The 23,699-nt window shown below is 52.1% G+C and overlaps 7 protein-coding genes across 7 annotated transcripts; 4 read left to right on the plus strand and 3 right to left on the minus strand.

Moving 5' to 3' along the window:
* Nucleotides 1-256: 256 nt before the first annotated feature.
* HOO65_020145 (Proteasome subunit alpha type-5) lies at nt 257-1,092 on the plus strand (the record flags this gene model as incomplete). Its single annotated transcript, XM_071007002.1, has 2 exons — nt 257-838; nt 919-1,092. The coding sequence occupies 2 exons, from the start codon at nt 257-259 to the stop codon at nt 1,090-1,092; spliced, it is 756 nt and encodes a 251-aa protein (XP_070860783.1).
* Nucleotides 1,093-1,594: 502 nt separating this feature from the next.
* On the minus strand, nt 1,595-5,717 carry HOO65_020146 (CCAAT-binding factor subunit C; the record flags this gene model as incomplete). Its single annotated transcript, XM_071006298.1, has 6 exons — nt 1,595-1,957; nt 2,058-2,694; nt 2,769-2,810; nt 2,914-3,571; nt 3,639-4,874; nt 5,414-5,717. 6 exons carry the CDS (start codon nt 5,715-5,717, stop codon nt 1,595-1,597), a joined length of 3,240 nt encoding a protein of 1,079 aa, XP_070860784.1.
* Nucleotides 5,718-12,376: 6,659 nt separating this feature from the next.
* Nucleotides 12,377-13,987, plus strand: HOO65_020147 (25S rRNA (adenine(645)-N(1))-methyltransferase; the record flags this gene model as incomplete). The annotated part of the gene is made up of 1 exon (XM_071000001.1): nt 12,377-13,987. The coding sequence occupies one exon, from the start codon at nt 12,377-12,379 to the stop codon at nt 13,985-13,987; it is 1,611 nt and encodes a 536-aa protein (XP_070860785.1).
* A 1,952-nt stretch (nt 13,988-15,939) lies between these two features.
* On the minus strand, nt 15,940-17,362 carry HOO65_020148 (DNA damage-inducible protein 1; the record flags this gene model as incomplete). Its single annotated transcript, XM_071006764.1, has 2 exons — nt 15,940-16,718; nt 16,789-17,362. The coding sequence occupies 2 exons, from the start codon at nt 17,360-17,362 to the stop codon at nt 15,940-15,942; spliced, it is 1,353 nt and encodes a 450-aa protein (XP_070860786.1).
* Nucleotides 17,363-18,207: 845 nt separating this feature from the next.
* Nucleotides 18,208-19,180, plus strand: HOO65_020149 (gnat family; the record flags this gene model as incomplete). Its single annotated transcript, XM_071006953.1, has 4 exons — nt 18,208-18,357; nt 18,417-18,800; nt 18,875-18,964; nt 19,160-19,180. The coding sequence occupies 4 exons, from the start codon at nt 18,208-18,210 to the stop codon at nt 19,178-19,180; spliced, it is 645 nt and encodes a 214-aa protein (XP_070860787.1).
* A 384-nt stretch (nt 19,181-19,564) lies between these two features.
* On the minus strand, nt 19,565-20,269 carry HOO65_020150 (Orotate phosphoribosyltransferase; the record flags this gene model as incomplete). Its single annotated transcript, XM_071000002.1, has 1 exon — nt 19,565-20,269. One exon carries the CDS (start codon nt 20,267-20,269, stop codon nt 19,565-19,567), a length of 705 nt encoding a protein of 234 aa, XP_070860788.1.
* Nucleotides 20,270-21,316: 1,047 nt separating this feature from the next.
* HOO65_020151 (Nucleolar GTP-binding protein 1) lies at nt 21,317-23,456 on the plus strand (the record flags this gene model as incomplete). Its single annotated transcript, XM_071006549.1, has 2 exons — nt 21,317-21,434; nt 21,586-23,456. 2 exons carry the CDS (start codon nt 21,317-21,319, stop codon nt 23,454-23,456), a joined length of 1,989 nt encoding a protein of 662 aa, XP_070860789.1.
* Nucleotides 23,457-23,699: the final 243 nt, after the last annotated feature.

Raw genomic sequence — 23,699 nt, forward strand, 5'->3', positions numbered from 1 at the left:
CTCTTTCTCTTCGTAGAGCTACCTCACTCGCACAATCGCCCATCATGTTTATGTCCAGATCAGAATACGGTACGCTTTCTCTTCACTTCCCTCTTCCCACTCTATACTATTGACCTGTGGTGCCGCAGCCCCCCCCCCCGGCTCCCACATCGTCATCGCCCTCGTCACCGCCATCGTCGCCGCTCTTTAGCTAACAATCTTTGCCTCATATCTGCTTAGACCGTGGTATCAAGTATGTTGCTCTGCCCGCCCACCCATGCACCCGACGAGTCTTCCTGCCCTCGCTAACCTTCAACTTCTTTCATTCCATAGCACCTTCTCCCCCGAAGGCCGTCTATTCCAGGTCGAATACTCTCTTGAAGCTATCAAGCTTGGCTCGACTGCCATCGGCGTAGCCACCAATGAGGGCGTGATTCTGGGTGTCGAGAAGCGCGTGACCAGCACATTGCTAGAAACATCGTCGGTCGAGAAGATTGTCGAGATCGACCGCCACATTGGCTGTGCCATGTCAGGCCTCCAGGCTGACGCCCGATCTATGGTTGAGCATGCCCGCGTTGAGTGCCAGAGTCACTCTTTCAACTACAACGAGCCCCTGCGCGTCGAGTCATGCACCCAGGCCATCTGTGATCTAGCCCTGCGCTTTGGTGAGGGCGCTGACGGCGAGGAGACCATCATGTCTCGGCCCTTTGGTGTCGCTCTGCTCATTGCCGGCTACGACGAAGATGGCCCGCAGCTCTTCCATGCTGAGCCTAGCGGCACTTTTTACCGCTACGATGCCAAGGCCATTGGCTCTGGATCCGAGGGTGCCCAGGCTGAGCTGCAGAACGAGTACCATCGCGTGAGTTTTCCCAGTCTATCTCTCTCCTTTTCCCTGTACTTCTACCAAATGATTCTAACTACTGTTCCCTTATCTCCTAGTCCCTGTCTCTTGAAGATGCTGAAACTCTTGTCCTCAAGACCCTCAAGCAGGTCATGGAAGAAAAGCTTGACTCCAAGAACGTCCAACTGTCCAGCGTGACGCGCGACAAAGGCTTCCGGATATACACGGACGAAGAAATGAAGGCTGTGGTTGATAGGCTACCCACCAACTAAAAATTAGAAGGAGAGGGCCGCTAGTGGGTGTGTGGTTGGGCTCTTCCCTAGCTGGATGGGCGACAGGTGGGGGAGTTGGTGAGATATTCTCTTTTATGTCTTGTATGCATGTTGTTCTTTGTCACTATCCATCATTTCCTTGCTTCTGCTTTTCAAGTGTCTCAAGAACAAGCCAAGTCTGGCCCAACTCAGCTCGGCCTACCACCCATGGCCAATATCAGCTCCTCAACATGCAAACGCTCTTCCGATTATTTATTCACACCCTAACCCTAGACTATTACACTGTTGTATGACTGTTGAGTTTTGGTGTATATTGTTTGCTATTCACACCAATGCTACGTACATCAAAACACTCCCACGCATAGATCTCGGATTCATAGATCCTTTCCTAACTCAAACACTTAAAAACCCAAACCACAAAAGAAGATAATCCTCAAACGAATACAGCCCCATTATCCGCCAATCCATCATTCCCCGTATTCTCCCCTTCCCTTCTCCCCTTTCATTGCATTGTATCCTTCAACTGTAGGCGCGACATATCTTCCTCCACTTCTAAAAGACCCAGAGCAAAATGAGCTCTCTCAGACTGCACCAGAACGAGCTTATCAGAATCGAGCTCCTCAAACCGCCGGTCCAGCCGTCGCGGGTTGTTCCACACATCGGCTCCAGAGCCGCCTGCTGCCAGCGGGACACCCTGCATGCTGAGGTCAGGCTTGCGGAAACGCGGGCCATGATTCATATGTGCTGCCTTAGCCCAGGCTGCCTCGCAGCCCTCAGCGATCTGGCGGGCTGAGCCCCAGCCGGTCAGGCGAGCTGTGTCATACATGCGTGTAACAAGCCAGGCTCGTTGGTCTTGGTCTTGATACTATAGAATGCAAAGAAAAAGAGTTAAAAATCGACGATGATGAATAAAGAAAGGGAGAGGCGGGGCATAGAAATAAGGTAAATGGAGAGTCAGAACTTACCTGCACTCCGGCAACAAACAAACAAAAACAGCTTTCAATGAACGCTGCACCCATTAACGTGCTGATCTCAGTGACCCGCGACGTATCATCCGAAAGGCCTGCTGCAATGCGGCCCAGATCGCGGGCATATCCTGCCGTCTGCCCAGCCGCTCTACCTGCAGCCATCATACTAGCTGGAGGCATGGACGGGTGGGAACGGTGTAGGTGGATAAGGCCCATATAGTAATTCATCCAGATGCCTGCCACGCTGTACGTTCGGTATTGGAGCGTGGGGCCAAACGGTGAGTCTCGTCGGTCTGTAAACTCTGACGCTAATGGTGCAAAGTCCGGTCCTAGCCGGCCTTCAAAGAGTGCAAACGCATGCACAATCGCGTTCCATTCCTTGATTGCTGCCTCTGTTTGTTCGTCGAAATCCACTTCCTCTTCGTTGGTACTCTGAGGTGGAGACTCGGCTGTCTGTGGGCTGAAGCCCATGGGGGCTTGGACTTTCATGTCTCGCGGCATCATGCCGTTGAACATGGGTGGGGAAGGGCCACCTTTGCTCATTTTTGCGGCCTTGGTTTTGCGTGGTAAGTCCTTGTTGGCAAAGATCCGAACACGGGCGATCAAGAGCAACAAGTGGTCAAAGGTGCCATATCTGCAGGAGCGAGCGGTTAGGTGAAGTTTAAAAAAAAAAGGCGGTGCTTGGCGATGCTGGACAGCGTAACTCACATAGCCTTGAAGTTTCCCATTGGCGATCTAGGAGGACATTGCCTGAAGACTTCAGTGCCCATACTATAATACACCCAACGCAGTTAGCAAGCAAAAATCATTTTTTTTTCTTCCGCCGTAGCTAGTGTCGGCTGTTACAACTTACAATAGCTTCGTTCCACCCAGCATGCTCTGGTAAATGTTCATCTTTAGAAACCAAAAGAACAAATCGCGTTCATGTTCGTAGTCCTCAATGTCACGCTGTGTGGGTTCGTTTAGTTTTTGCTTCAAGTTAATTGGGCCTTGGCCAAAATCATCTTGGTCAATGTGTGTTCCTGTCATATAGCCTAGAAACTCGCAGTCTAGGTCATCTAGATCCGCCTCGGCCTCTTCAACCTCATTTTCTATCGTTAGAAAAGGGTTGAATGGATCCTGGGCCTCGCGGCGAGCCTCCTGTTCGGCGGCCTGCTTATTGGCAGACTCAAGCCAGCGCCGACGCTTGACAGGTATGATACGCCGCGTCAGTTCAGGAAGCTTCAACTCGCTAAAGAGAATCGATGCGCCAAACAGGTGGTTGCACCATTTGTTGTGGTCCGACTGCCAGACCTCGAAATAGGCGAGCACAAGCGTGGCAGCCAGTGTGGCGGGAGTGCCACGGCGGTTAGTCGACTTAACGTTCCGGGCAATACGTCGTAGGGAAAGGTGGTAATGCCGGAGGGCGGCTGTGGGTGGGATACGCCGGAGGTTAGCGATTTGAAGGCTGGCTAGGGCTAGGATGGCCTGGAGAAGAGCAGGATGGCTGAAAGAAATAATGGGAAACGTGTCTGTGCGCGCAGAGTTAGCAAAGTTGAAATGGCTGTTAGTGTCGAGATGAGGTAGGTAGCAACTTACGTGACCAGATGTTCTGGCCAGGCGGGGCTTGCCGAGCCTCGGTGATAGCCTCGGCCTCTGCAGCAAAGCGCGAGTGGTCAAATGGATGTCGTTCATACAACGACATAGTGACGCCAGTGACATTAACAAAGTGCCAGAACACAGCTGCAGTATTGGGGTCGTTTAAAGGGGAGCTATGTGGTGACGGTGTGTAGCTATCCAGCACGTTGTGGTCATTGGCATAGAAGGAAAAGGAGCGTAGATCGGTAGCTAGAGCCGGCGTATTGAAGCCGCCACGACTGTGTGTCATCTGGTAAGCGATGTTATTTCTCCAGGGGCTTGCTGTGTGTTGTGCCACCAAAGCCTCATCGGCCTTATGCTGGGGATCCTGTTCCTCGTCAGACAGGTTGCCGTCATCATTAGGCGTGCCCATATAGAAGAAGTCATCGTCTGGAGCTGGCAGCTTCTCAAGTGCACGGGCAGAGAGCGGGGGGGACGAGTCTTGGCCAACAACCCCAGCTGACATTTCTGAAGTAGCCACAGTGGGTCCAGTGATGTTGTCTGATGAGACAAGGTGTTCGGAGACGGAACCGGTGTCAGAGAGAGAAAGAGCCGCAGGTATTGGCTGTGGCCGAGACTGTTGCTGCTGCTGTTGCTGTGGTAGGGGAGGAGGAGGCATGGAGGAGGTAAACCGGTGTTCTAGGAGTTCAGAAGTGAATTCATCGGACATTGACACATCAAGATCCATCAGGCTGGCAGCTGTGCCCTGCGGGTCAAAATGGAACTGCATAGCAACATCAGGCGACATATTCAACATGTCCACGCCGTGCGAGCTAGAATCAACATTAACAGCAGTGGGGTCACTGGCCATTCCACGACCCAACACATGCGGAAACTGTGGCAAGGGATGTTGCTGCGATTGCTGGTTTGGCATCACGTGGTTCTGGTGCTGTGCCTGGTGGTGAAGACTCTGGTGCAGGCCCTGCTGCATATGAAGATGGTGCCCATGCTGTTGTTGTTGTTGTTGTTGTTGTTGCTGCTGTTGCTGCTGCTGTTGGTGGAGATGGTGGAAGTATGACGGGTCGTGGGCTTGAGCCATGGCCTGGGCTCGAGGGTCAAGCGATAAGTCCATGAGCGGGACCTGGTACTGCATGTAGGCATGCTGGCTGGGGTCAAGCCTAGGAGCTAGCACAGCCAGCGGCGATGTGGGCTGGTAGTGGTGGTTAGAGCGAGGATGTCCGTGATGATGGCCCGGGCCTGCCATGAAGTTGCTGTGGCTAAACATTATGGGAAGGCCATCGGTGATAGGGGCTTTGAAGAAGACCCGCGGGCCATAGCCGTGACATAATTTACGGGACTTGTTACAGTTGTTGCAACTGGGACGGTTTTCGTCACATTTGATCCTGCGCTGCCGACATGCTGGCAAGGGAAAGGAAGGCAAGTTAGTCAACAGAGTACAAAGCTGGAAATGGAGCGGGAAAAATGGCAAGGAGGGGAGACCCAAGGGACGGACTGGATCGGCTGAGCGGGGAACATGAGACTAGAAGGGAGCAAAAGGAGGTAGGGGCGATGATGGACGGATGGTGATCCATTTTTATCCACGGCAACTCCCGTGAAAGAAAGAGGCCGGTCGGTAATTACTGAGCTAGCCATAGCTAGCCTGCCGCTAAGCAAAAAAGAAAAGCGGAGCCCGGTCAAGTCCGGCAAATCCGGGAAACCGATCGTCATTCGGGAAAGAAGCAGATGAAGAAAAAGACCAGGGGGGCAAAATCGAACAGAAGAGGTCAGAAACTCACTCATGCAGCCAGTCTTGGTACGGCGGCGAGTTGCTGCCTTTTTAGTGGCAGTACTTGAGGCAGCAGCGGTGCTAGTATTGCTTGTAGAATCGGAGGTCTTGCTATCTTTATTCCTTGAGCTCTCACCCGTGCTCGTGTTGGGCGGAGAAGAAGGCTGGGCTGGCGCCGATGAGCTAGAACAAGACTCAGGGGCCGCGCCGGACCCAAAGCCAGAGGCGGACACGGCGTCAGGACTGGGTTTGCAACCTGATGCAGCCGGGTTTGAAGCCTCGCCGGCAGAGCTGTGGTTTGCTTGCAAGTTCATGGCTGGATGAGGCCGTGTACTGGTCAAAAAGCCCCAAGCAGGCGCTGTTTGCGCGGTTGTTTGCGAGGTTGTGAAGGAGCGACACTGGAGTGACAAAGCAGAGAAATCACAGCGAGCTTGAGCAGGCAAGTGATCAGCACACAACAGTGACGTAGACTTGAAAAAGAAGGGCAGCAGGAGCAAATAAGCAGAGAGATGAAATAAGGAAACGCAATCACGCAAATGAAACGAGCTACAAACCCGCCGAATATGAAATGTGTCAAAGTGATGTCAGGCTTCCCTTCGAGTGCCCTTCGCGTGAACACGCACAGACCATAAACCACAGACGGAGATCCTGTCTGTCAAGCTTAGTCGAACCTCAAGTCAAGCTCGGGGGGGGGGGGGGGTGGCTTAAAGAAAAGAAGCAGAGAGAAGAGCGCGTAGAAGAGGCTAAGAAAGAAGAGAAGACGGGGGGGGCCAAGTCGAACAGAAGGCAGGGTGAGTGGTATGATGATGAAAGGAGTCAGAGAAACAGCTAAGAGATCCGGGAGAGAGCGATGGAAAGAAGAGCCAAGCAAGGACAAGGACCAGAAGAGGAAAAGGCCTAAGGAGCGGGAGGAAGGAACCTCAATGAAGAGCTAGACAGGGCCCGAGAACAAAGATGAGGGGATCGAATGGGGTTAGGGGCGCGAGAGGAGCGAGAATGACGCCGATCACGATGGACAGCGTTTGGAAGCAAGCTGGGGCTTCCGAAGCAGTTGCAGAGTGTAGAATCGTAGCCTATATGGCCTGAAGCTTTTGGCCGGAGGCTTCAAGGCTTTGGATCAGCTCCGCGCAGAGCCTGGACGTTTCTTGAGATGACGTGGGCCCAGCCAGAAAAGTGGGAAGGTGTGAAATAGAAAGAGAATGTGCGGAAGTTGTGATGGAGAATTTGTGGGATTAGAAGGGGAAGATTGGGCAAGAAGAAGGCACAAAAGAAGAAAGTTGAGGTTATTGCCGTTGTTTTCTTTGCCAAGAAGAGTCCAGGGCAAACATAGGGCCAAAGACCAGACGAAGGGAAAAGAGCAAAAAAGGAAGGAAGTTTTCCTATTCAGAAGGATCCAAGCCAAAGGAGGAGGGGCGGCGACTTGTTCTTTCCTTTTGCCTGGCCAAGTCTTGCCTGCGCAGGCAGAGCTAGAGATAAAATACGAATAAAGCAGGAAGGAAAGAGGCTCGAATGTGGATGGCACTCTTCTGGGATATCAAATGGAAAATAAATAAAAAGATATAATGAGAAATATAGAGAAAAGTAGAGAAAAGTAGAGAATGTGACTTGTGATTTGTGAGCTGTAATTTGTGATTCCTCTTTTCCTCTTGACTCGAGAGAAAGGGAAAAGAAAACAGAAGAGAAGAGAAAGAGAAGAGCCCTTGCCTTGTCTTGGGGAACGAGAGGGGGGGGGGGGGGGGGGCAAGAATAGCAGGTAAAATAAAATAAAAAAGCGCTTTTGGAGGACAGTGGAATAGACATGGAAAAGAGCGAGAAAACATGGCAAAACAGCCATCCTGGAGATAAAGATCTCTCGTGCAAAAACGCCCTGTAAAAAGAGAATAAAAACATAGTCGTAGACTCCTGCTGTTCCTATTATGCTTTTCCTAGTCCCACCCGCCCTGCCGGGGGGCGTACAGTGGGGACTTTCACCATTTACAGCGACTCCACATGCCTAGATCCACTAGCACCCCCTGTAAATACAGAGCCCATCAAAACTAAACCGATGCCCCCCAAGCTAAGCTTCTAGGCTAGGTTAAGCTGGGAAACAAAGCTTCAAGCTAGGAGCTATAGCCAGGGGCTGGTCTATATGTCTAGACTTGTCTCTAACCCGGCCACTGGAGTCAGTGTAAGTGGGCGGCAGGCAGGCAGTGTTGATAGCCAGAAACAACACCAGAGACAGACATAGATAGCTAGGCACAGACAGAGCGGAACAGGCAGGCTCTTTGAAGATTGCCCTGTTGTACACAATACACCCTGTGCTCCTATCATCTATATAGACGGCTCATGTACTCGCTACACATGCATTAATCAAGCATACATAAAAGTGGGGCGGGTCATTGCTTCTTCAACCTGTGCCTGAATACATCATTCTGCTAGCTTTTTATTCCATCTCTTGTCGTCCGCTTATACTATCTACACGATGCGTAGAACAAACCTGCGCTTGGCCATTCTGTCCTTCGATTCTCCGGCATTCTTCTCCCTTCTCTTCGCTTCTTCGCCTCCTCTGGCTCTACTCTAGCCCCCCCCCCCACCTCCGACGCGCCGGAGCCCGGAGAAATCCCCAGTTTCGCCCAGTCCAGTCGTCCAACACAGCCCACACAGCCTGCCGCCTAGGCCAAGCCTACAGCACGGTCTTTACCCTTATTCTCTGCACGTAGCCATCGCCTGGACCCCGTTATCTCCTTTTGGGAAGTGATAACGATAACAGCCCCCTTCCTTCTCTCTCTCTCTCTCTGCCACACCTCTGGAACCAGCTCCGTGTACCCATTCGGCCAAAGCCGTTTTTACTACTTCTGTCCCTTTTCTTTCGCCTCCCCCTTAACCTGGTCTATGGTGGGCCTAGGCCTAGAGAGGAAAATGTGATGGTAAACTTATAATTGTGACAAGGGGGGGTGACCACCTGACCCTGGCTGCAGGCCAAACACACAGCAGCAAATATCACATACAACAGTCACAGTTGTAACGGCAGTAGCGGTAGTAGCGATGGCGACAGCAGCAAGGAACAGGGCCACAAAAGAAGACAAAGAAGAATAAAATGGATGCAGGGAGGGGAGAGCACCCAATGGCTGTCCTGCTGTTACAGTCCATTTTCAGCTCCGCCCCTCCCTCTGCCTCCATTCTTCAACACTTGCCCGTCTGTCCACGACTTTGCTTATCTTCTCCTTTTCTCCTTCAATCTTCCCCTCGCTCTCACACGGGCTCTCTTTTTCGCCGGCCTACTTTGCGCTGTCAACCCCCTCCCCCTGTCTTCAGCTCAAGGGCAGTCAGTATATTATAGGGCACAGAGATCAGGTTCAACGTGAGCCTCCGTTCAGCCTATGTGACCCAAAGCTGGCGGTTCTGTGGTTCATTACTTACTAGACAAGAGAAGTGAGAGGCACAGAATGAAAAAGAAGGAAAGAAGGAAAAAAAGAAAAGAGGGTGGGCCAGTTTGACAAGCCCGCTCGCACACACTGCCCCCTCTATCTATCCCAGTCATAGTGCCATGGTTCTGTTCTTCTGTCTCCCCGATCCCCTGTAAGCTGGGACTAGAACTGGAACAATGGCACGGTAGCTGGCACGGCTCTGAGTCAGGAAATCTTTTTACCTTTATCAGTCCCATCCCCCCCCCCCCACCTCGCCTTCTCCTCCCCTTACGAGTCCCCGGGCTATTAGCTTAGTAACGTGGCCAGCGCAGGAGTCCGGACGGAGCCCATCTACCCTTGTTTTCTTTCCTTCTGTGTCTCCTCATTTTCTATGTCTTGGTTCTGTCTCTCTCTGTATCGCCGTTTCTTCCTCTTTGCCTCTGTCTCCATCTCTGTCTCTATTCTCTGTTTCTAGTTTGTATTGCACCGCTTGGGCCTGTTCTGGCCGGCCTGTCCTGTTCTGGCCTGTCTCCTGCGCTGGCTGGCTGTTGCCCCTGCACCCGCCCTAAAGCGCACTAATTTGTCGTTTTTCAGTCTCTTGTCTCTTCCATCCTAGTGGTGGTGGTGGTGCTGGTGGTGGCGTGTACATTGCATGCATGGGATTTGTCGTAGCTTCTCCTCGTCTCCTTCCTCCTCTCCGCTACTGTGTCCCGGGGCTATTATTGCTTCTTCTGCCTGTCATAATGGGGCAGTGTAGCGCGCCTGTTTCTTTTTCCTGCCGAGTCTATCTCCATCACTAGTTCTTTTTTTTTTCTTATTCTTGCTGAGCCAAAGAAATGGGACAAGGGGAGATGAACAAGAGAAACATGTGCAACATCAGAGGAGACATTGAACGACTTGCTGGTATGTCTGTTTCTGCATTCTGTATGTGCCCTTCCCTGGGCACCTGCTCCATATTACCAACAGCATGGGCCATGCAATTCTATGCTCTTATTTTGTGCGTACATATATACAGCCTAGACCTGTTTTATGGCAGGTTTCTACATGTATAGATGTACAGCGCACAGGCACTATCGAGACCCCTTTGCCCTCTAGAAGTCACTTCCAGTCAGTCAGTCTTTTAGTCTCTCCTTCTCTGCTTCCTTCTCATCCTTCTTCGCCAGATCTCACGATCTCAACGTCCGCACCCGCAATCCCACCGCCCACTGCTGCATCTTGACGGAGTAGCTGTTGTGTTATCCATCTGTTCTCCTGGCCTGTGTGTGTTTATGTTTGCCTGTCTTGCCAGCTAACTATCTAGCAGATGCTAGCTGATGAGCTGGCTTTCCGTGTGCGTAGGGACTGATTTCACCAGGAAACAAGGAAAACAAAAAAGCCAAGGTGTGCATGCACAAGCTATTGTCTCTCTAGCAGTGCCGTGCTGCCTTCTTCGGCCTTTCGTGTCCGCCTACGCTGTGCCGCCTCTTGATTTATTGTTCGCTCCACTGCACAAGGTGTTTGTTCAATATGGCTATTTGTTCCTGTGCATCCGGGCGGCTAGTGTGCTTGCTTTCATTAGCATGCTTGTATCTATATGCTATACTTTCATGCTGATATGCTTGAATGCTTGTTTGCTCAAAGGCCTGCCTGTTTACCAAAGCCTTGGCCTGACTCTAAACAAAGCCTGCCTTCATCGTTTGTGTGCATGTGTTTGTGCTGGGACGATCTTTTGTTGCTGACTTTCCTGCCGCTACTTGTGTTAACCGCATACATTTGCCATGTGCCTTTACACGGCAGCACAGTGTAGTCTGTAAAGAACGCACTTTGGGATACACAACATATCTGCCCCTTCAATAAATACCTCTAACAGTATGCGTCCATTACAGTTTACCACTGTCTGTTTGCCCAACTTCGAATTTCCTCCGTTGTGACTTTAACGTTACACAGACGTTGCACAGTGGTTACACACGCCTTAGCCAGCAATAGCCCTGCCCTACATTGCCCTTTGCCCTTTACCATTTTCCCTCCTCCTTCGCGCCTGCAGCTACTCAAACACGTCACGCTTATGGACACAGCTAATTGCCGGCTTTCCTCCTTTTTCCCACGCACAAAACGCACCTCTTCTTTTCTTTGCACTCTCTGCCTGCCCTTCCTCTTGCCCTCCTCCTCTTCCCTTTCCTCTTTCCCTTTCCTCTTCCTTTCCCTCTCCTGTTTCTTCTTCTTCCCTTCCTCCTTCTTCCTTTCCTCCTTCTCCCCTTCCTCCTTCTTCTCCATTTCCTGCTTTCCTTTCCTCCCCCTCTTCTCCTCTTTCTCTTCCCCCCTTATGCCTCTTGTACACCTTCGGAAGTGCAGCGCCCTCACGCATGGATCAAAGACATCACTCGCCACATCTTGCTTATTCTGTGTACTCTTTCCCCTCTAAGTCCCACCGTCTCTCATGCCCCTCTTTTTCTCTTCCCTTCTCTCCTCAGGCCCTTTGAATATACACCTCGTCATCAAAAGGTACACCACCTCTTTCGTCTCCTCTTTCATCCGTCCTCTTTAGGACCCGCCACGCCCCCCTCCTTTCTCTCTCCATTTCCCTCACCTCAGCAGCCCTGCGTCTGTCTTTGATCCTTTTCCCGTTGTCTTTGATTTCAGAGAGGGAATTCCCGGCTCCAGTTCCCTTGCTCGAATACCCACCAAGCCTCCCTTCCTCTTTCCGCCCATGTTCGCCCATATTCATCTATAGCTCCCCTCAGTGGTTCCTTTTTTTTTCGGCTTGTCTCGAATCAACCTGTCTGCTGCAACAGTCGACACTTTTTTCATCGATCCGTCTTGCCGCTGCTCTAAGCGGGCTTCCAGCCCCTCCCTCTATCCGGACTTGCGCCTACCCTCCCTCGCCCTGTAGAAAACGAGAAAAAAGAATAAAAATAAAAGAAAGAAACGCCATGCATGCTGTGATATCACGCCGCGTACCGTAGTCTTCTCACCAAATCGTGCATTTTTTAAGCCCAAGTCAGGCAGCCAGCCTTTTTGAGCTTTCTCGGTCAATCTTCCAATCTTTCGTACGCCTGGATTCTGCGTGTTTCATAGCCTTGGGCCCTTTGTCCCGGGTACCATGGTAGTGGTAGGTAGCGGGGGACGTGAGTGGGTTGATTGAAGGGACTGGATTTGGACTTGTTGGTCGGCGTGTAACTTGTAGTAGTATCTGGGTACTTTGGCGTGTCATCACATGATGGAGCAGAGTAATGCCATGGAGACCATCTTGATATGATTTCATTACAGTAGCAAAACACTAGGGTTGTAGGGTTAATCACTGTGCCATTTCAGGGTTACTATATGACAGGCCTTGTACTATCGGGTTCTTATCATTCTTATCAAGCTTATCGCCCCACTTAAACTTTTTGATGGCCAATTTTCTCCAACAACCAACACTTCAATGTCTTCTATTTCATCACTAATGCGCCGCATTATAAACAACACCCAGGAACTGCATATCTAGCATCACTTTGTTCTTGCTAGCCGTTTAGCGATTCCTATTCGAGAATACGCATCTTAATTTAGGTTCCACTGCAATAGCCGCCGACGACTCCCCCTTCCTCCTAAAGACCCTCTTGGATATTAGTATGTTCGCCGTCAAAGGCTGGTCTGTGGCTCCGGGCAAGCTCCGGAAAGAAAGCCTGACACAAGCTGCAGCTAATGCAGCTAGTGAAGCTAAGGCATCGGGCGAGCCCCCAGCGCCAGTTAAAAAGCCACGCAAACGCAAGCGGGCTGGTGCCGGCTCGCAGGATGACGTGAACGTTGATAACGTGGCCGATATGTGGGAGTCGGTTATTGAGGGAAAGGGCGCTTCGAAGAAAGCAAAGAAGGGCGTGGTGTCGCAGCAGCAGAAGGATAAGGCTGCCGGTGATGGCAATGATGTTGAGGGTGGCGATCAGGCCGCTCCTACGAAGAAGCAGAATCAAAAGGCCCAGACCAATGTCCAGGCTGCTGACAAACAGAAGAGCCAGCCTTTGTTGGAAGCAAAACAGAGTGCTAAGAAGACGGCGAAGAAAGAAGGCAGAAAGAAGGGCCAGCAGTCTACGCAAGCAATGCTTAGTTCCGATTCCTCTCCGGCCCCTGCTCCCACTCCGGCCCCGGCAGCACTGGCTCCCCTCCCCATCCCATCGGCCAAACTCACCCCATTGCAACGGGCCATGCGTGCGAAGCTAATCCCTGCCCGCTTCCGCCACTTGAACGAGACTCTATACACACGGCCATCAGAAGAAGCACTGAAACTGTTCAGCGCAACACCCGAGCTCTTTGAGGAATATCACGCCGGCTTTCGGCAGCAGGTCGAGGTGTGGCCAGAAAACCCAGTAGACGGATACGTGGCACTAGTGCGCGAACGCGCAGCCCACCGTGCTCCGTATGTTCGCCGTGGTGCGGCAAAGGCAGAAAAGCCGAGCTATGCTAGCCTTGCGGTCACGCCCCTGCCGCGCACACAGGGCACGTGTGTGATGGCCGATATGGGCTGCGGAGATGCTAAACTAGCGCAGGCCCTGCAATCTGATACCGCAGGGCTACGTGTGCGTGTTCACAGCTTCGACCTGCACTCGCCTTCTCCCCTCGTCACGGCGGCTGATATTGCCAATGTGCCATTAGACGATGGCGCAGCTGACGTTGTAGTCTTTTGTCTAGCCTTGATGGGCACCAACTGGCTAGACTTTATTGATGAAGCCTACCGTATTCTGCACTGGAAGGGAGAGCTCTGGGTATCAGAGATCAAGTCGCGCTTTGGCCGAGTGGGCGGCCCAGCAAGCAATGCGGCTCCGGGTCGCAACGTGGTGTCGCATTCAGTAGGTAACCGCAAGAAGGCTGCTGCCGTTGCCAAGAAGCCAAGCAAGGAGGACAAGGAGAAACAGCTTGAGGGCCAACACAAGGAATTGGCTATCGAAGTAGACGGTGAAGCAGACCGACGACAGGAAACCGACGTCTCAGCCTTCGTGGGGGCCTTGCAGAAACGTGGATTTGTGCTACATGGTGAGCCAGATGAGGCTGTTGACCTATCCAATCGCATGTTTGTCAAGATGCACTTTATCAAAGCTGCGCCACCCGTCAAGGGAAAAAATGTTGACAAGTACGGCAAGCCGGCAAACGGACAGCAGAAAAAGAAGTGGCCCGTGGGCAAGGACGAGCATGATGAGGAGCTAGACGAGGATGCGATCCTGAAGCCGTGTGTGTATAAGCTACGGTAAACAGAGGCGTAAAAACTGGAGAGTAAAGTAGCGGGAGACAACACTCCAAGGAGCACTGAAGGCTAAGGGCGTATAGCACTAATAAATCATACTATGAGCCAAAATACTTTACTTCGGAAAAGGCAATAGTGAGTTAACATGTCGTGTTTAAGCAAGACTGACTAGACGCTCTAAGTCTTGGGCCAAAGATGGCCTAGTCGGTTCATGTAAGGAAGGGCCTCTTCAGGTAAAGAACGTGTGTACCATGTCAAAAGCGACCACTACGCAGTTATATAGATAGCTAGCGACTAGCTAGTGACAAGCACAGCTTCTTCTAATGACGTCCATACAATAATAAGCTGTCGTATATAGTGCTTAGTTATGCTCCTTTCATGCAAGCCAACTAACAGCCAATTCTGACGTAAGAATTACTACTCGCTTTAACTATACGAATAGTCCTGATGCCATCGCTGGCAGACAATTGCTTGATATAGAACTCGCTATATTCAGACATAAATACCGTAGTATTAATCCTAATGGGAAAGCCGTGATCAACAGAGGAGGATACCATGGGGCTTGACTCAACATGACAGCCTTGGCCGTGTCTGATATGCTTCGAGTCTTTGGCTTTTGGGCATCTCTAGGCCCTTACTAGCTTGCTACAATGGTGCTCTCTGCAGTGTTGTTCAGCATGGCTCCTTCACCACTTGCCAGGATCCTCTGTTTCAAGTGCCAGAAGAGCTGCTCTAAGCCGAGATCGTCTTCTCTGCTGATCAGGGCTCTGTCAAACGTGCAACAAGCACACCACCAGCCCCAGACATATCTGATTAGAGGCATATTACCTCAAGTCTCTCCAAGACAAGGGGGCGAGTAAAAGAGGATCTTCTACTCTACCATCTAGTAACCAAGTAGTAGTGTTGTGTTAATCTATGCTACGGCGTGCTGTGCGGCCATTGACAAGCATATCGAACACCACTATCGTACAGCGCTATGCTACGGATATCCTTTGATAAAACGCCATTTCCACCACATCCCCATGTGAGGTGACCTGTCATACGGTCTGGAAAGCTAGGGAAAATATGCCATGATCGCCAAGGCCGCCTGCTATCAACAAGCCTCCGCATGGGAAAGTGCAACTAGCCCTGTTAACTTTACCCACTGCTCAACCTAGGCCTCTAATAAAGAAGCCTTAGGTCGTCCAGTACCAAGAGCGGGTTCTGGGAGAATATCACAATCCCACGCCATCACTTTCACTAGTAACAGCTGCCAGTTATATAAATCAACATAGCTATTACCTGGTGAGCACATCAAGTCCTGTAGCTCCGTATTACAAGATAGAGTTGAAACAGCAACCGAACCATACAACATGTCCTACAGGTCCTCGCTTCTAATCAGGTAGTCTGGCTCGACAGGTTATAGTGGAAAGAATTGCAGAAGAAAGTTCGCAGACTAAGCATTCAGTTAACGAGAAGAGACTGAAAGCAAGCCAGATGCTGTTGCTGGCAATGCTTTTACAAGCTAAGGATAAATCTAGAGAGCTATAAAGGAACAAACCAAAAAATTAAAAACAGCCACAGCCACATCCACATCCACATCCACATCCACATCCACAGCTCAAAAGGATGGATAGAGTTGTAAGATATAACTTCAAAACGTGACTACTACAGGGTATGCCTAAGCATAGACTGGCTTGGCATTAGAGCCATCGTCATGATGTTTAGGCATAGCTAATCGCTGCAGTAGACAGCGAGCCCATGTGGTCCAGGGTCCCGTTGGTAGAAAGTGAAGAAGTAAAAAGGTGGAATGGGGGAAGAAAAGATTGCGCTACACACATAAGCAAAATGCAATGTTGATTTTTCGGCGCTGAAACACTGGCTAGCTAGTTTTTACTATACTCGATCATCAATAGCCGGTTTCTTGTTGGTCGCACACTTCCCCTATCCTCCTTCCACCAGGCCAACGGCAGCGCCGGACTAGGCCCCAAAGAGCAGTCCCGCGGCTACCTCGACATTGCCGCCTGCAGCTTGCAAAGCACTTAGAGCACCTTCTCGGGGGAAGCCAAGAGCCATGAGCTGCTCAATGTCGCTCTCAGGGAACCCGGACGCCTGGTGGTTTGGCGCTGACGTAGTGGTGGCTGAGGCAGCAGCAGTGGGTGCTGGTGCCGGCTGCGTGCCTGCAATCGACGCAAAAGCGGATGCATGCTGCCGCTCAGCCGCTGTGTGGGCAGCAGCAGCAGCAGCAGCAGCAGGAGTTCCGGGAGTCGGCTGGGGCTCAGCGGGAGTGGATACGGCACCGGAGCGTGAGTCGATGGTGGTCCCAGCAGGACCAGAAACTTGGGCAGTCTCTTCGTCATCCTCCAGCATTTTAGGAATCTCGGCCTCACCCAGGAACGGCACCTCCTCGCCCTGGATGATCAAGCGGTCGCGGGCAAGGTCAATAGTGGCCTGGTGACGCTTGAGCATATCAAGGCCAAGCAGAAGATCAACAGCCTTGCCCTCCATAACAGTAAAGCTACAGGGTAGGAACATGTTGCCAATCCTGATCTGGAACAGATGCACGCGGCCGATAATGTTGGCGGTGCCAACACCACGCGCAATGCCCGAGAAGCGCTTATCGACAAGCCGCATTATGCCGCAACTTTCGGCACAAGACGGCGACATGACTGTGGCCTGAGCACCCGAGTCAACCATGGCCTTGACGACAGTGCCGTTGATTACGACGTTAAGATAAAGCATGTGCACACGGCCAAAGACTGGGAGGAGGGTGGCCGTTAGTCGAGAGGACATGTATACATCAGTGTACATTAGTAGATGCAAACTCACCCTCAGGGTTGTACTCCATGGCATTCTGCAGGTTCTCCATTACACGCTCCTGACGAATCATCTCCTCAATCCGGGCCTGTGACTCGACATCAAACGGGTCGGCGTTCCAGCGGTCGATCTGATCCTGGCGGGCACGGCGTTCATCGAGGTCTCTATTGAAATTTTGCTGCAGTAAATTGGCAAACCGCGCTGGGTCTTCTAGTGCGTCGGCTAGTGCTGGCTGGGCACGCTGCAAATGAGCCCGGGCCTCGGGAGAACTGAGCAACTGCAGACGGAGCAGCTCGGGGTTGTTCCGGACGTTATCCATCGTGGCGGCACCGCCAGTTGGGAGCTGAGCGACGGGAGCAGAGGAAGACGCTGCCGCTGCTGATTGGCGACCGCGAGCATCGGCAGCAGAGCCTGAGTCTCGGGCCTTGCGCACGTGCAAGGCCAGCATATCGCCGTCAACAATGCCCATTTCTTCGAGCGTCTTGACACGGTCGGCGATCAGGTGGCCGTTGTGATAGATGTGTTGAGCATCATTGGGGATCTGGGTCTCGGTACGGATGGAATCGCAGAGCGTCTCCAGGGTCATGTCGGGAAAGATTTCTAGGGTGAGCAGTGTGTCCTGGTCATCGCCCGACTCGGGGTTCGTGATATTGAGCGTTATTCTCCTAGAGATGGCGTCATTGGTGGGTTGGTCAGGTTAGCCGTTGTGGCCAGCTCTCGCAAGCCCAAGCAACCGGAGGGAGGGAGTGCTTACATAATGCCGGTTTATCGGGAGCTGAAGAGCGCGATAGAAAGGCAGGAAACGGAGGGCAGAGCAGCGGGCTGTAGTTATCGAGGCTGGCTACAATTAACGATGGATCAAAGGCACCCGTGGAGAGAGCAAGCTCTTGGAGAGAAGAAGCTTAGGCGAGAAAAGCCCATGTTGACAGCTTGTGGTGGGGGAGGAAAGTGGAGATTTGAGGCGCTGTATTTATAGGTCTGCTTAGGGGATCCTTGGAGCTGCTTGATAGCTGTTGAGAGGCAGTTATGGGCAGTTTTCAAGGCTCAACCCTTCTGTCCTGGCTAACCATACGCTGAACCAGCCAGGTAAACAAACAGAAAAGCGGACAATAGGCGAGACAAAGGCCAAGCTTGGGCTCCGCGGTCAAAAACAGCAAAGTTCAGGGCTAGGTAACGCTAACGCTAGCGCCAGTGCTAAAAGCCAGAAACAGTGGGCCTTGCGCCCTATAAATGAAGGCCTGCTCGTCAGTGTCCACTAAATCAACAACTAACACTCCGCCTCTTATACACTCTCATATAAAAGACACTCACTCTGCTTCACTTGTCCGTTGTTTCACTTACTCCATACAGCACACATTACACGTCACGCATACTTGTCTAAAGTCAGTTTCACCTCCGACCTCCGGCTTTTCACACACCCCCCCCCCCCAAATGGAAACCATTCACATCCCCGGCCTAACCTTCGAGGCCGGTATTCGCCATCTCACCATTGCCGACGCCGAGGCCTGCCAGATTGTAGAGAATGACGCCTTTACCAATCCTAACTACCGTGCTACCCCGGAAAAGGCATGTCGCAACCCCGTACCATCTTCCCCTCCCCTCCTCCCTTCTAGCCACTAACTCTTTTACCCCTTGCTCAGTTTCGCTACCGCCTAACACACTATCCTGATCTCTGCCTCGGCTTGTTTCTCAAGGCCCCTGCCAACGCCGTTCTAGACGGCAAGCTACTGCCTAGCCCCAGCTCCGACTCCACCTCCGAGTCGGGCGGCAAGTGGACCCTCGTCTGCCACATTATCGCCTCGCGCTCCGCCAACCCCGTCATTTCCGATGGGGACATGGAAGTGCCGGCAGGTTGGACTCCCGATCCGAGCTCAGCACGCACGGGATCAATGGCAGCTCTGCATTCGTTTGCGTGTGTTCACGCGGCCCAAGGCAAGGGTCTGGGGCGTCAGTTGATGGCAAACTACGTGCAGCGGATGACGAGGGCGCCAGACGTGGAGCTTATTGCACTGTTGTGCCAAGACGTGAGTTTTCCCGCCTTCTCTCCCTTCTGTTCGGATTACCAAAGCTAATTTGTTTTCTGCTCCCAAACAAACAGCACCTCCTCGGAGTGTACACCTCAATGGGATATACCCGCTCTCACACAGAAAGCCTAGCTACGTTTGGCGGCGGCGGCTGGAACGATATGGTATGTAGCATGTAGTAAGCGACAACAGACAAGTAGCAAGCAAGGGTCTAGTGGCTTGCGACTCTCTCTTTCTTCCCTGCCTCCTACCCTATGTTGTGTTTCAGCTCTCATACCTGATCGATTACTCACTGCCTTCCTCACTGCTTGCCCCACGTAAGCAACAGTTCAGCCAAACTGACTAACAAACCCCATCAGATCCTCGAAACGAAGAGCTAGAGCGTTGTTAACACTGTGCAGCATATGCACGCATATGCACGCATAAGCACCCGACTATATAGAGCTTTCTCCGTGGCCAATAGCATGCTTTGTTGAGCCAGCGTTACCAAACGTGCGCACTATGCAGTAACAAAGATGGTAGCAGTAAGAACGAGGGTGGCAGTTGGTAGGCTGTATGTTCGGTTTTACAATCACAATATAGAGTTCTCTCTTCCCATTACTCATTTTCCTTCTCCTTTTCGCGAGAGAATAAGCGCTAGCCCGCGCCTGTATAACACGCCCTTATGCTCCCTTCTCCCTAGGCACATGAAAAGTGTCCGCTAAAACCCCCCTTTTTATTTTCCCTTCTTAGTTGTGTGTCGCCTCCACTACTGCACTAGCCCTTTAGTCTGAGGCTTTGTACTTGGTGCGGTACTCCTCTGTACGCTTCACGTCCTCAGGCGACGCAAACTCTTTCATGCCGTTGACAATATCGTCCAGGGTAAGGATGGCGTAGATGGGCAGGTTGTACTCCTTCTTCAGCTCGCCAATGGCACTAGGCATGGGCTTAGTGTCATCACCATCAGGTGACGGCAGCTTCTCCATACGGTCAACAGCCACAACAATGCCAACCACCTGACCACCTTCCTTGGTGATCTTGGCAATGGCCTCGCGCTTGGCAGTACCAGCTGTCACAACGTCATCGACAATCAACACCCGCTTGCCCTTGAGGGGGGCGCCAACAATGCTTCCGCCCTCGCCATGATCCTTGGCCTCCTTGCGATCAAACGAGTAGCATATATCGGCATACTGCGGGCCCATGGCACCCAGAGCCAGCGTTGCCATGGTGGCCAGCGGAATGCCCTTGTAAGCAGGACCAAATATCACGTCAAACTCGAGGCCATCGGCAGCGGCATTAGCAATGGTAGTGGCATAGGCCTCGGACAGTGCGGTCAGCAGGTCAGCGCGGTAAAAGTCGCCAGCATTGAAGAAATAAGGTGATTGGCGACCGCTCTTGAGCGTAAAAGAGCCAAACTTGAGGATATCGCCGGTGATGGCGGCCTTAAGGAAGGCAGCCTTGTGAGGGGGGAGGGCAGTGGATGAAGACATGGCGTGAAGCTTGTTGTTACAAATGCGAATGAATTCGAGTATGAGAATCAAGTCTGTGTGTGTATGTCTGTGTTTATGTGTGGCCGGCTCGGAATGGCAAGGTTAAAGATGCGTCGTTGACGAGGGGAATGAGACAACAGAAGAGAGGGAACGAGGCTGAGAAAATTCCAATGAGGAGAAACCGCAAATTAAGATTTTTTGCTGGAGACCTAAAACTAGCCAATCAGGACCGACTGTAACTTAGTACCATTACTGCTTTCGGAGGTTGACATCTCCGGCCGGGAAGTTCAGCCTGGCCTCTTTGTCTCTTCCCCAGCCGGTGGTCCTGTACACTAGTGCCGTGGCTCCAAGATATCTACAAAGCTGTGGACTATCTTTAGCCCTGCCATGTAACACATTAAAATAAATGATCAGCAAACAAAAAGGCCCTCTTCTCCTTTCATGCTTCAAGCCAGCACAAGCCCAAACCATGTAAGTGGCGCACATGCCACCCACACCCTTGGCTTTTAGAGTGGTTGTCTTCCAGAAAGATGCCCTTTTAGTACTATAGCTACAATTCCCCACCATCACTTAGGCCTCGATGTCAGCAACCTAAGCAATATCAACGCCAAATGTCCAAGTCGCCAATATGGACTTGGACGACAATCCAACGTCGAGTAGAAATCTCTTAATAATGCTGCACTCATCATCAAGTTGCTTGTGGCATGCGCTCTCCGCTACACAACTTCCACCCCCACCCCCATATTTGATAAGATAAGCTAAGTGGCAAAAAGCGGGGACACCAAAAAAAATACTGAAAAAAAAAATCAAATACTGCACTCACCGCCTTTGGCAGAATCAGCAAAAAAAAAAAAGTCCTTCTCTTCCATTGCCAAGGCCTTTTAACACTATCACGACTACCTTTACTCTCTCCTTCTCCTCTCCCACTTCGTCTCTTCTTTACCTCTCTCTCCTCCCTGTTCACGACGTTGTTCCGGCTGGCGTTTGACCCCCTCCCCCTTGTCGGTTTTTCTCTTCTTCCCTCCTCCCTCAAAAAACCGGCCCATCATGTCTCTACGTACCTCGTTCAAGGACATCCCTCCTGTGCCTACGTCGCAGGAGTTTTTAGACATTGTGCTGAGCGGCACGCAGCGCCGTCTACCTACGCAGATTCGCTCTGGATTCAGTAAGCCTCTCCGTTCTCGTCTCCTTGTATTGATGGGTGGCTATGGCCCATATCCGGGTTATCTTTCTTGATGCCTCATAGGCCCAGTCACCTCTCCCCCCCCCCCTCCCCTCTTCTCCAACTAACCTTTTCTCCCTCTCCTCCCCCCCAGTGATTTCGCGTATCCGCGCTTTCTACACTCGCAAGGTCAAGTTCACCCAAGAGACCTTCTCCGAGAAGTTTGCCGCCATCCTCGAGAGCTTCCCCCGCCTCACCAGCTGTCATCCTTTTCACCGTGATCTCTTCAACACCCTGTACGACCAGGACCATTTCAAGATTGCTCTCGGTCAGCTATCTACCGCCAAAGGCCTGATAGAGACCATTTCGCGCGACTATGTGCGTCTCATCAAGTACGCCCAGTCGCTATTCCAGTGCAAGCAGCTGAAGCGTGCTGCTCTTGGCCGCATGGCCACCATCTGCAAGAGACTCAAGGACCCTCTTCTGTACCTAGATCAGGTGCGTCAGCACCTGGGTCGTCTGCCCTCAATCGACCCCAACACCCGCACCCTAGTGATCTGCGGCTTCCCCAACACTGGCAAGAGCAGTTTCCTGCGCTCCATCTCGCGCGCTGATGTCGATGTGCAGCCGTATGCCTTCACCACAAAGTCTCTCTTTGTTGGTCACTTTGACTACAAGTATCTGCGCTTTGCCGCTATTGATACCCCTGGTATCCTCGACCACAGCCTTGAAGAGATGAACACCATTGAGATGCAGTCGGTTACTGCCATTGCTCATTTGCGCTCCGTCATCCTGTACTTCATGGATCTGTCTGAGCAGTGCGGCTACCCCGTACAGGCCCAGATCAACCTATTCAAGAGCATCAAGCCCTTGTTCTCCAACAAGATTGTCTTCATTGCCATCAATAAGATCGACATCACACGCCCTGAGGGTCTAGAGCCTGAGCTCAAGAGTCAGCTCGACGCTCTACTCAAGCCTGGCGAGATTGAGTTGCTCGAACTCTCATGCAACACTGGCGAGGGCGTGCAGGAAGCCAAGAATGCTGCCTGTGAACGTCTAATCGCCGAGCGTGTCTCGCAAAAGATGAAAGCCGGTACCGGCGCTGCCGGCGCCATCAGTGGCCGCCTAGCCGAGGTCATGTCGCGTATCCACGTAGCCACGCCCATGGGCGGCCAGACCCTCGAGACTTTCATTCCTGAGGGCGTTAAGAACCTCAAAAAGTACAACAAGAATGACGCCGATCGTCGTACTCTAGCACGTGATGTCGAGGAGCAGAACGGCGGTGCTGGTGTGTTCAACGTTGACCTGCGTGCCGACTGGATGCTCAAGAACCCCGAGTGGAAGTATGACAAGATCCCCGAGGTGCTCGACGGTAAGAACGTCTACGATTACGTCGACCCCGAAATCGAGACCAAGCTACAGGCGCTGGAGGAGGAAGAGGAGCGTCTGGAGACCGAGGGCTTCTACGAATCTGAGGACGAAGAGTACAACGACGAGGAGCAGTCCATCATGAAGAAGGCCGAGATGATCCGCGAAAAGCAGGCCATGATCCGCAACGAGGCTCGCATGAAGAAGCGCCTCAAGAACCAGGCCATCATCCCCCGCTCTGCTCGCAAGGTGCCGCTGTCCGAGCTCGACGAGGGTCTGGACGTGCTAGGTGTGGACACCACAGACATCAAGTCACGTGCCAAGCAGGATCCTTCCAGCGCACCACGTGGCCGTGGCCGCAGCCGCGCAGGCACCGCCGATCCAGATGCTATGGATGTGGATGGTGCCGATGGCAGCACTCCCCGCGAACGCATCCGCGCCATGAGCCGCATGCGCAGCGTGTCCCGAGTCAACCGTCGCGAGGACGGCGTGCAGACCGCCGAATCCCGCTCCAAGACCGAGCGTCTTGCCAAGCTAGGCCAGAAGAAGATGAACCGCATGGCGCGCCAGGGCGAGGCCGATCGCCACCAAGTTGCATCGCTGTCCAAGCACTTGGTTGCTGGAAAGCGGGGCATCGGCAAGAACGACCGCCGTTAAACACCAAGGCCTGGTGCTACTGGAGAGGCTCAAAGGGTGGCTTTTTGGCTTTCCCATCTCTGCATCTCTCATTCAGCACTCACTCTTTCCCTATCCTACTCTCACAAAAACGAAGTTTCACGCGGTGGAAGAAAAGCTCGAATACTTATCTTTCTAGGCTCGGTTTTCTTTTTCACGTCCTTGTTTTCTTACTACTGGGTTTCGTCTGGCTTGCTTTCCTTTTGTTCCCCTGCTATGTTTTCT

Source organism: Ceratocystis lukuohia (assembly GCF_044167205.1).
Source record: "Ceratocystis lukuohia strain C4212 chromosome Unknown Supercontig2_pilon, whole genome shotgun sequence".
Taxonomy (NCBI): Eukaryota; Fungi; Ascomycota; class Sordariomycetes; order Microascales; family Ceratocystidaceae; genus Ceratocystis; species Ceratocystis lukuohia.